Source organism: Nelumbo lutea, chromosome 5, assembly GCF_056320005.1.
Source record: "Nelumbo lutea isolate HS-2025 chromosome 5, American lotus-T2T, whole genome shotgun sequence".
In the NCBI taxonomy this organism is placed as follows: domain Eukaryota; kingdom Viridiplantae; phylum Streptophyta; class Magnoliopsida; order Proteales; family Nelumbonaceae; genus Nelumbo; species Nelumbo lutea.
The window spans coordinates 22,572,732-22,585,040 of record NC_142688.1 but is presented as its reverse complement, the minus strand read 5'-3'; the positions used below and the strand labels follow the sequence as shown (position 1 = coordinate 22,585,040).

The 12,309-nt window shown below is 35.6% G+C and overlaps 1 protein-coding gene across 4 annotated transcripts in view; it reads right to left on the bottom strand.

The window, feature by feature from the left end:
- APP1 (aminopeptidase P1) overlaps nucleotides 1–12,309 on the bottom strand; it is a 46,166-nt gene that overhangs the window by 24,057 nt on the left and 9,800 nt on the right. For all 4 annotated transcript variants that reach the window (XM_088942523.1, XM_088942522.1, XM_088942524.1 and 1 more), the window contains 5 exons: nucleotides 9,002–9,286; nucleotides 8,734–8,856; nucleotides 3,038–3,349; nucleotides 1,706–1,792; nucleotides 1,396–1,463 (listed from right to left, as the gene is read on the bottom strand). In XM_088942523.1, coding sequence (XP_088798649.1) covers nucleotides 1,396–1,463; nucleotides 1,706–1,792; nucleotides 3,038–3,349; nucleotides 8,734–8,856; nucleotides 9,002–9,286 — 875 coding nt within the window. The remainder of the gene's footprint in view (nucleotides 1–1,395; nucleotides 1,464–1,705; nucleotides 1,793–3,037; nucleotides 3,350–8,733; nucleotides 8,857–9,001; nucleotides 9,287–12,309) is intronic.

Below are 12,309 nucleotides of genomic sequence, written 5' to 3'. Positions count from 1 at the left end.
CCTAGATCTGTTCTACACAGATCTATCTTAGTCGAATGGCTACAGTCTGCTGTACTGCGTCTATTAGGGCATCAGCCTCTGGGTCTAACTCCCCTTGGGCCCTACAACCAAGGGAAACCCTAGATGTAGGTCTAGTGTTCTACGACTAACCCTAGGGTTTCTTTGCAGCAACCAACGAGAAAGATGGGAGAGTTACCTGCGAGTAGAAGAAAATGCGGCTGCTGTAACCAGTCGAAAGATCAGTGCTCTGATACCATGTTTGCTGAAATAGGGCTGTCGAATGAGAGAAGAAGAGGAAGAAGAAGAAGAACATAAATGAAATGGGCGGCAGTAATGTGTTCGGCCAGCCCTAATCTATTATATATAAGGACATTACATAATGTTACATAAATGGACAAGAATGCCCCTAATTAGTGATGGGACACCTAGTCAAAATAAACACTAAATAAGATTAGGCCCAATAACTAATGACTTAAGACCCAACAAAGAAAAACATACAAACTAAGACAGCCGAACCAACACTTCAAATGACTTCATTTTTTTTACAAGTAAAAAAGATAATTCATTAATAAGAAAAAACAAATACAACCTAGAGAGGTGTTGAGGAAACACCTCCACCTAAAGCTAAGGAACAACAACTTCCCAAACACCTTCCTTTGAAAAACTTTTTCAAATGACTTCATTTATGACCCTATCCTGTCGAGTTTTTCCACCCATCCATCTCAGAATACATATTTCTGCCACTCATTTTTTGTACATGTTGTTTCTTGACTACCCAACAGTCTACTCACAACTGTTTTATAGAAGTTTCCTTTTAATCTTAGTATTTGCCTGTCACATAGGACTCCAGATGCACCCCTCCATTTTGCCCATCCTGCTCTAATTTAAATATCTTCAATAAAAGGACTGCTGGCCCATTGGTTCAAATTTTCAAATATTGTCCTATTAACACGAAGATGTAACTATATTCAAGTCCTACATAGGCTAAACTGCTTAAAACCTAAGCATCAAGATACACCCTACAATATAGTAAATGATGTATTTAACATCAATGTCTAAGTTAACTCATCAAAACTTGCAACAACTCAGGTGAGGCACACTTGGGTTCAAGAGAGGCACACCACACATTATTGATCAAAAAAAAAAAAAGAGGCACACCACACAAAATGAACCTCAATTACGAACCTAAGTGTGCGTGAAGCACTCCAAACCATAGTTCAAGCCAATTTGATTACCACATATTCAAATTATCTTATCAAACCATGAAATTTATAATGTGCCCATTCAGGCACCCGACTCATCTACAAAGAGCAGCTTAGAAGGGCAGAAAAGAGACATGATAAACTTCAGATAAAATGCAGTATACTACAGCTACAAAGGGATAAACAAGCTTACGTATGTTTCCTCTTATTTGTTCCATCTGGCTCTAAGAAGTAACCAGAAGCCCCATAAACCTCTTGCATCTGTAAATGAGGAGGAAATTTACATCCATGCATACCAATGAAAGTAATTCAACAAATAAGCATAGCAAGTCTAACAGAAAGGACACCTCCCAAGAAAAGAAATAGGAATGTATAGCCTGAAACCAATACATTAATAAGGTTTTCCGTCTACAGTGGCTTGAAGTATCAAGATGCAAGTGGCTTGGTCATAAAAATATTCTTGTCTACAAAGTTACAAAAGAGTCCCAGCTCAACAGCCCCACCTGCTTATCCAACCAGACAAGATACTGGACAACGGCTGCACCATCACGAATGTGTGCCTTTCTTAAGCCATCCAACTCAACAGGATTCTAGATTTTATAGAGAACAGTTCATAATCAAAAAGTTAGTATGATGCAAATAACATTAATCAAGTAACAATAAGGGGATGTTTGGTTCACTAATGACAAGTAACTTTTCTACTGACTGACCATCAGAAGTGTAAGTAAGTTTGGTTTCACATCTATAAAATAGATTTGATAACTAAGCTTAAGTAAATTAACCTAAGTAAAAAGAACTTACTTATTCCTGATGATAAATAACTTATGTGATAAGTCACTTTCTCATAAGTAACTTATCATAAACCTTCTAACCAAATGCAACCTAAGAAGCTGAATGAAACATATAACACATGAATATGTAGATAGCAGAAAGGAAGCACTAAAACTCAATTGATCAGGTCCATAGAAAAATTTTGGAACAGAACTTCTATTTTGTGAAGATGTGCATGAAATACTGCTAGCCTAGTTGGCATCCACTAAAAACTTAATCAGGATATAACTATACATGTTCTAGTTTGTCAGCCTAATTGTATGATTTTTTAACAGTATCAGAAAGCATTAACATGTCCCTTTTTGCTTTGGGTTCATTACTTGAGATGACTTTAGCAGATAATATTGAGATAGAAAAAGGATGAGAAAGGCACGGCTGTACAAAATTATAATATGATATGTACAGGTAACTTTGTATTGAAACCTATAGAAGAAACTACTTGTTCCCTTTTTCTTTCTTTTATTCATTTAATAAAATTCTTTTTAACAAGGTAAGTATTGAATCAAAAGAAAATAGTATGCATCTCTTTCTACCAAATAAAAATAAGAATTTTATTCACTTGATAAAATTCTCACAATAATCAAAAAACCTACCGGTCCTCTTTCTTGTTATTCTTGCACCCCAAAAGACAGAAAATGATGCAAAACTGAAGCTTTGGCAAACTTTCCCCAAACCCAACAGGAAACACAAGTCTAATCCAGACAATTAACATTTTGATAAAACACACCACTTAGAACAAGCATCTAATATTACAAAAATGCCATAGATGTGAAAAGCACCAACAGATCACTAGATTAAAATAAAAGACAGTAGACTGCAAATCCATTTAGATTCTCAAGTATTATTCACTCTGCAAGTTCTCTCTTGATGAACAACTTCACTCTCTGCATGTTTGATATCATGGGTTAAATGATTAAATCTTATTTGGAATTTTCAGTCAAATATACAAGAAGAGAATGTTCATAGAATAATTATATTAATATCATTAATCAGATCCTATATACCTTGATAGCTTTTGCAAGGGCTAAAGGTGACTGCTGTAGGAGAACCTGATCAGAGTTCAGTACTGAGTAGAGCGCATAGCAGCATGAACCAGGGTCAGCCCATATGAGGCTTTTCTTACTCTCTTCAGCCTCATGTTCACCATTCCTCGCCAAACCAGTTTCAGAAGTCACTTCTGTATCTTTTAGACATTCAGCATGAGCTCCATTAATCAAAGAGGAGTTTAGCTGACCAGATACAAGCAAAGCAGTATCTGATTTCACTGTATCATAATCACGGACTTCAATTCCATTCTCCTTCATGTAAGAGTGTACCTACACACCATAAAATAATTATGGGACAAGTACAGGTACCTGGGAAAGATGGCACTATCCTTTGACAGGGATATAGACAATAGCATGAAAAGTGAGGGACAATTATAAATGTGCTCTAATATCAAAGGGAAACTGAAATACGACTATTTAATTAATAATTTCCACCAATAGTTAAAGGCATTGACCAAGCAATTAGTGAAGAGATGGGCATGCATGAGAAATGAATTTGCATTCATCCCCATCATATTTGATTTCCACTTAGTACATACAGATTCAGGTTTCTAGTTCATTTTTCGAAATAGAACTGATGTTGTAGTTGATCAAAAGAAAAAACGGCGAGGTTACTAAAATGAGATTGCGGATAAAAATATATGTTCTTTTATAGAATAAATGGTGTGGAGTATGAAAATTGTATCAAGGAGCAACACTTCCAGGATAACTACCTTAGTTTGTACTTTGTGTGATTGGATCTGTGTCTTTCCTCTTAGGAAAGCTTTGTATCTAACACGTTTAGCATTAGATGATTGTATTAAGTTTGGATGATTAGCAAAGTTCTTTTAATCTTGTTAATAAAGGTTTTGTGATTGAGCCAAGTAGGGAGCTTCCCTACGCAATTTGTCACATTTCTGCCACATGGAGGGATAATGTGGCAAATCCAAGCCATTCACCAAGTAGGTAACCCTCTAGGTTGGCTATCTGTGCAATCTAAGTCTGCATGAAACCGTTGTCCACCTATTAGTCTCTTTCACAAGTTCATCAATTCAATATTAAACTTGCCTGGAGGAGTTTATTCTGACCACATGGCAAGGATTTCTAGATTCAAATTGGTCCTACCAATAAAGGATGGCAAGAGGAACTTGTTGGGGCCATTTTGGGCCTCACACACACACTAAAGCATTGTTTTTGTGCCCTACAAGCGCCTTGGGCAACAATAGACAAGAAGAGACAAGATTGTAATGTTGACAGGAATTTGCTTCCAAAGAGTTGATTCAAAGATCTGTTTGCCTGCATAAGGAATGAGTGATTGAAGAGTACGTCACCCATAAAATTGGATGTGGGTGGATAGAGGAAACATGCTTTAGAAGATGATGCCTCACAATACAGGTATAGATCTGTCCATGCTTTTCAGTGTAGAATGTAAAGAAAATCATTTTCACAGAATGATGTAGCAGAGAAAAGGATATTTAGATAGATTAGGAGTAAAAGTATTATAGAATAAAACTTAAAATGAAAATATTAAAGAGAACTAAGGGTACAATTAATAGGTGACAGGCTAAGGAAAGGCAGACTGCATGACTAGGACATATGGAATAAAGATGCCCCAATTAAAAATAGAAGAAGTGATTCATTAGGGGTCCTCAATGAAAACTGAAAAACCAAACCGAACCAATCTGATCAGTTTGGTTTTGTTTTGGTATTTTGCAAAAACTGGTGATACTGGTTTGGTTTCCAGTTAACTTGAAAGAAAAATTGGCAGTTAACCGAACTGACTGGAATACATGCATAAATATATTATATTTTTAATTGTCTATTTATAACATATTAAATAAAGTATATATTATATATTTATAGTACTTATTTATATGTTTATATACTCTTTATAACATATATTGAAAAAATAAAAAAAATTGAGAAACCAAAGAACCAAACCTGTCAAAAACCGAACTGATCAACTGGTAAACTAATTGGTTTCGGTTCACAGTTTTTTCAAAAACTAGTGGTACCAGTTCGGTTTCAAAAAAAAAAAAAAAAAGCTCATGGTTTGGTTAGCCAAACCGTGAGCACCCCTACGATTCATTGCAAGTTGAAATTTCTAAAAGGGCGAGGCAACTGTTGAAAGGAACATGGGTTCAACTGGTTAGAAAAGATTTAGCTCGGCATATTATTTAATAGAAGGTATTAATAAAGATCACAGAAGGAACATGTTTTGTGCTATCTACTGCCCTAAGACAGAACAAGGTAGATCATAGTTGTCAAGGTGTATAAGTGACCTAAGTTATTGTTAAAGTCATTTTTTATTCAAATAATTTGTAATAAGTGGGCTAGCTAGTCTACTAGCCAAATCATTAAAATTATAAAAAAGTATCCCATATGGAAGTTCCCCCTCTTAAGTGGGGAGTTCTCTCTCTTTAAGTGGGAGGGACAGATGTCCTTCACCTAGGAAGAGGGGCTAGTTACATAACCACCCCACTCCCTATTTAAGCTTCTTAAGGGGAAGCTAGAGACACACAGAGAGACTCTTCGGAGAAAATTTTCACAAGAGATTCTTAAGAAAGGCAAAGATAAGGAGAGAAGAAAAGAGAAGTGCTCAAGGGAAGGCAAGGAAGGAAGAGCCTCACTAATACAGGTAGAGAAAAGGAAAGTCCTCTCTGTGAATAGTTCCTATTTATGTCTTCTACTATGTATCCTTCTTTATCTCCCTTTTGTTATTACTTTTGAGAAAGGAAAAAGAGGGAAATAAACCATCTACAACCAGGTGCCTTTACTTGGTTGATTATGGTCCCTCTTTCAAGACAAAGTTAAGGATTAAACCATCTACAGTCTAATTCTCGAAGACTGATTATGGTTCCCTTCAAATAAAAATGAAGAGTATGGGGGAATGAACCATCTACAACCAGGTGCCTCTACTTGGTTGATTATGGTCCCTCTTTCAAGACAAAGTTAGGGAGTAAACCATCTACAATCTAAATCTCAAAGGCTGATTACGGTTCCTTTCAAATGAAAATGAAGAACGGAGGGATGAAAATCGTCTACAATCAAATATTCAATTTAATTGACTACGGTTCCATTTTTGTATGCAAAATTCCAAGGAGTAAGGCTGTCTACAATCAGAATTTCATCTGATTGACTACAACTTATTATGAAGAAAGGAGTGAGAAGGATATTAAAGAAAAGAGAAATGTATTGCTGTATAGTTTCTCAATTGTATTTTCTTTTTCTTTCTTCTCATTCTTGTACACCTGATGTAAAAGAAAAGCAAATGAAAAGTTCTTTTTAAGTATCCTATTGTTCTTTTCTTTTGTTCTATGTGTTCATTTCTCCAAGTCAGAATCAAAAGGTGTTCTCTACTTTCCTGTGGGGATGTAATTAAGGGGAACAATTCATATGATTCCCTAAATGGGCCTTACCCAAAATAATAAAAACTCAATCACTTGATTGAGTGAATTATGTTGCATGAGAGTTTATTAAAATTTTCACACCAACAGTTATGTACCCACCAGCAAGCATACAAATAAAAAATAGCAAAGTTCTTTACTAAATAATATTGAATTTTATACCAAAACATCATAAATCATCATACCAAAAGACAAAGCATTTTAACTCTATTAGTTTCAATATTTCAAACGCGATACTTTTATTACTAAAAGTAACTAAAAGAAGAATTTAGCAAATAAAGAATTTAATAATTTTTTCTAATAAATGATTTAACATTTAAGAAAGAGAGAAGGAAAGAAAATAATGAAATATAAAACACACACACACAAAAACAAAAAGGGACCAGAGCCCTTGCTTTCTTCAATTTGAGAGAGAGAGAGAGAGAGAGAGAGAGAGAGAAAGAGAGAGATTGCGAAGGAGAAGAGGAAGAAGAGAAAAACAAAGGGGCTCTCTCTTATTCTTCAATTCTCTCTCTCCTCAAAAGTATTGGGCCTTGTATGAAACCCTAAAATAGAACATCAATAATATACAATAGTATATTATAAATGATGTATCAAATATCAAAACACATATTGATAAGATTCAACTATGGTGATAAAATTACAACAAGGTGTTAACTTCTTTATTTTTGTAATCTAGCCAACCACCTTGTCACCTAGAAGAGTGTTTTTTTTTCTATTAACTTATATTTAACTCATGACATTTAAGCTAGGAACCACCAAGGCCCTGTTTCCTCAATGACAACATGACAACTATGAGTAGATGATGATTATGATAAAATTCATCCAAGGCAGAGCAAAGAAGGAAATTATATCAACTGTCAACAAGCATAATATCCAGCATTAATCAAATTTATTGCTGGAAAAGGACAAATTATCGATTTTCCCTACTTTACTAGAGTTTTTTAGTTAACTTCTACTTTATGTTATTAGGTTCAGATGAGTGATTTCTATGTCTTCTTCAATGCATTTAATGCTTGCTTAAGTCTGATAAGGAATCAGATAAACCTGTTAGAAAGTTTTCTTACTGTTAATGCACAAATCCAGGTCTGTCCTTAACATGTTACCCTTCAGGGTCTGTTAATCTGTCAAGTGACTCTTAAAGAGCTAAACTCAAAAGAAAAGTGTTTTGTTAGTTGTTTTGTTTTACAGTCATATTTATAATATATACTTTTTTTCTCAAAATAAGAGCTAAAACTCAAAATGAAACACTGTATGTTATGCCTTTTGTTGTGAGCAATAAGAAGACAAATAACCAAAGAACACTTGAATCGGAACTATTGCTGCCACTGTTACCATAAGTATTATCACCTTTATTATTCCTTATCATAATGGAAGGGCTAAGCAAAACGACAGTAAGAGCTACTGGTGGTGGATTCCTGGAAGGTTTTGAAGTGAAGAGTGATGGGTCCAAGATTGCTCTCCTTCATTTTGCCAACAACACACTTTTCTTTTGTGAAGCCAAGATGAACCAGATCACCCACCTAAAATATCTATTGTGCTGTTTGAGGTTGTGTTGGGCCTAAAATTAAATTTGGCAAAAAGTGATATGATGGCTGTGGGTGAAGTTGACAACTTGCAGGAACTAGCTGGGACCTAGGCTGCAAAACTTGCCACCTTCCCTCCAAGTACCTAGGCCTGCCCCTGGGAGCAAGGGGTACCTCAAAGTGCATTTGGAATCCTATTCTGGAGAGGTTTAACAGGAAATTAGCCCTATGGGAGACTCACTGTCTAAAGAAGGCAAATTAACACTTATCAGAAGCACGCTAGCCAGTGTTCAGCATATTACATGTCCCCATTCCCAATTCCTAGAGAGGTGGCAGAGAAAATCAAGAAAAAACATGAATTCCTGTGAGCTGGGTGGAAGGATTCAGAAAAGTTTCACCTGGCGTTCTGGAAACTGACCAAAAAGAAGCAGCAAGTGGAAGGGTTTAGAAGGGCTAGGGGCAGACCAAAAAGAACATGGGTTTAAGTAGTAAGAATGATTTAAGAGCTCACAATTTAACAATGGATATAGCACTAAACAGAACAGAATGGTAAAACATGATTCATGTAGCAGACCCCGTATAGCTGGGATAATGTTTAGATGATGATGTGGCCATGATTTTGCTTGAATCCTATTTGTTCATCATTAGGAGGTAGGACAGACAACATATCCAAGCAATGCAAAGTTCCATCCTGTATAAGAATACATTAGGAGCAATAAAAATCCCACATTAAGAAACTAACCTCATCAGACATCTTTTTCTTGTCCACGTAAAAGAATGCCGAGTTGGATGTTACTATACCAAAAGCATGAACTACCGGGCAGTAAGATACATCATTCCCTCGAACATTATACAACCAAGCTACCTGCATATCAACAGTAATAACAGAAATAGGTTCTATGGCAATCAAAGAAAGATAACTGATTCAGAAGCACCCTATTCAAATACAACATTGAAAGCAAACAAGCAGTTAGGTGCAGATTCTTGGGGAAGGGTTGTGACAGAGTTACCTCATCAAGTGCTGTAATAAGAATACCTTGAGCTTTCTCCTGTGCAAGTTTTTCTCTCAAATCGTTCAACTTTTCAGCAACAGAACGACCAGAAAATTCCAATGGATGTGCAATTACAGGCTCGATTTCTGGCAGAGGCCTGTTCTTCCAAATTTCATCTACTAAGTTTGTGGATGTCCGGACCAGTTTCTGTTGTTTTTTCGTGAAAGCATTCTCCCATCTTTGTGCAGTTTCTATTGATACACACCAAGGGTCAACCCCGATAGCAGTATCTTTTGGAAGATTCTAAGAAATCATCACAAAAGCCAAGCACACACCTTAAAATCCATAATGAATACTGATGACTAAGAACAAGTACAAGTGAAATGATTATGGAGATACATAGTGGTCATAATATTGTTTTCCAGGATCCGGTAATAGTATACATGAATGATTTTACACTTTATTTTCCTTTTTCTTTTGGAAAGTAATGTTAAATGTATTTATATATCAAAATGTTTCATGTGCACCACAACCCATATACCCCATGTACAATGAGGCTTTGTAAAAATGTTCAGATTGTACAAAAGAAAACAAAGCCTATAGCAGATGAGTCATCTAAATAAAGGTTTCAAATTAAAAAAAAAAAAAAAAAAAAAACTGATGGGGAACTTTGTTTTCCTTTAGAAGATTTTATCAAGATGAAAAAATTGGAAAAGATAAGAGGAAGTAGGAAAGCAAAAATAATTTGGAGCTGCACTCCTTTCACAATTTGCTGGAATATCTGGAAGGAGAGGAACAGAAGAATTTTTCAAGATAAATCTTGGTCAATGGACAGGCTTGTGGAAGCAATCAACAAACCTGTTGCTGAGTGGATGCTGATATTACCAGATTTTAAACAAGTCTCTAGGGAGGATCTGGGGGATTGAGCTTGGGGAAGTGTTGGGGTTCCAATTGTGTAATCTGGAAAACCTTATATAATAAGTTAGTAATTTTCTAGTTGCATTCATGTTTATGGTGATGCCTTATCACCTGCTAGAATGTACTTTTTCCTTTTAATGAAATTTCACTTTACCACCAAAAAAAAAAATGGAAATACAAAAAGCAGAAAAGAGAGTGCATATTTTGTCTTGTAAGTTGTAACTGAAAAGCCCACTAGTTTTCAGATTGGATTTCAAACATAAGAAAACTCTAAAGTGTAAACATATCATTCTTATTAAATTTTTAAAACAAAATTGGTAAAACAATATCTAGCATGAAATCTTAATTTCTCAGAGAATATTAGAGCTTCTTCTTTCTGGATATTTTGAAAGTCAGGATCCTTTAAATATCAGAGATGGCATCCTGCGATGGAGATTCCAAGAGAAACAGAAAGGATGAGACACCTTGTAAGATTTCTTATACAATTATCAAATGTAAACATATCCAACTTAACACAAAGAATACAGATCATTTCTTTACAGCCATCTAAGTAGGGGTGATCATGGGCCAGGCCAGGGCTTGGCACCTATAATAAGGGGCATAGACAGGACCTGGCCCACAACCTGATCCCAGTCCAGAAATACAAGTCTCAGGCCACCTACATGGGCATGGGCTGGGCTTTTAGGCCTATAGACTTTAAATATATTATATTTAATATATATATTTATATAGTCTTATATTATATGATACATAATATATACATATACACAAAATTAATGTTTTTTTTTATAAATAACAGAAATCAATTCATTAACCAGAAGCAAACACCAGCTGCTCAAAACAAAAGGGCAGCAGTCCAAGAAGTAAAATAGCTTCCAAGTTAGATTCAGTATTCTTGGATTGCAATTTTGGTTTCAGAAGGGGTCTAAGAGAGATGGAATGTGAGACTAGCATACTTCTTTTGGCCAAGTTAGATTCAGTCTTCTTGGACCAAAGAACAGAGGACTCAAAGGGTTTGGGCAGTTACTACTAATTCTATATTCACATGTGCTTCTTTCTTCAATAACCTAATACAGCCTACCACCTTGGGTTTAAACCTTCCAGTGAAATAAATTTAGAGCAAGCCAATTCCACCAAAAAATCAAGCTCTTTGTTCGGAAATCTTTCTTGGAAAATTAAATACTTGTGACTTGCTACAGAAAAGAAGGCCAAATAAATGCCTATCCCCTCATTTTTGTTGCCTTTGCAAAGATAGTGGTGAAAGTATTTCTCATTTATTTATTCACTGTACTTTTGTGCGTTGTAGTTGGGACTTGGGAGCATTTTTATTCTCTTTTTGGATGTGGATGTACTCATCCCCGAGATGTGGCAGGTCTCTTTGATACTTTTTGAGACAGCCAAAGAAGGGAGGAAGAATTTTGTGGAAAGCAATGAGAGCAGCACTGGTTTGGACTATTTGGGAAGAAAGAAATGGGAGGGCTTTCGATGGAAACAGCAGGTCTGAATTAGAGATCATAGATACAATTAAGATAAAAGTTGCACATTGGATAAAAACCTTGGAAACCTTCCATGGTTTCTCCTTTAATGATATTTTGCGATCATCGAAGGAAGTGACAAATTCAGCTCAAGAGAAGGAGAGAGTGATTATGGAATGGAAAACCACCAACAACCAATGCTGTGAAACTAAACTTTGATGGAACTTTTTGGGAAGTGAAGCAAGGGCTGGTTTCGAGATTCAAAAGGTAAGTTACTAGCAATATATTCGGATCATGTAGAGCAAGGAGATTCATTGACAGCAGAACCATTGGCTTTGCTTCAAGGGCTGAAATTTGCAAAACAGTTTGGGTTTCAGATGCTGGAAGTGGAAGGGGACTCCCAGATGGTTGCTTATGAGACAATTTCATAGCCAAATGCCTTGGATTTAAAGGCACAAGATCCGGCAAATTGAATGTTTAACAAGGTAACTAAATGTTACTTTTAAATGGGTAAGATCTGCAAATGGCATGGCAGATGCTTTAGCTAAACAAGGGGCAAATAGGTAGCAGATATTTTGGGCTAAATTGTAATCAATGATCAAAATATCAGCATCGAGTACCGTATCGGATAGTTCAGATATGGATACGGATACACTTTGAAAAAACATGGATATGGACAAAAGATATCGGAACACTTGGATGCGCTAGGAAATGCATACAAATCACATAAATGCATTAATAACACTAAATCTAAAGCTAGATTATCTGTGAATAAGGTATAAACACATGAGAAATGCACACTTTAACAGGTTATATGAAGAGAAACATTGCAAACAACAAGACTAGGACATTAAAACATGTACACGTCATATAATAATTCTCACTTCTAGTTTTCAATTTTTAATAAATTTTTGGGAAATTTTATTTATTTAG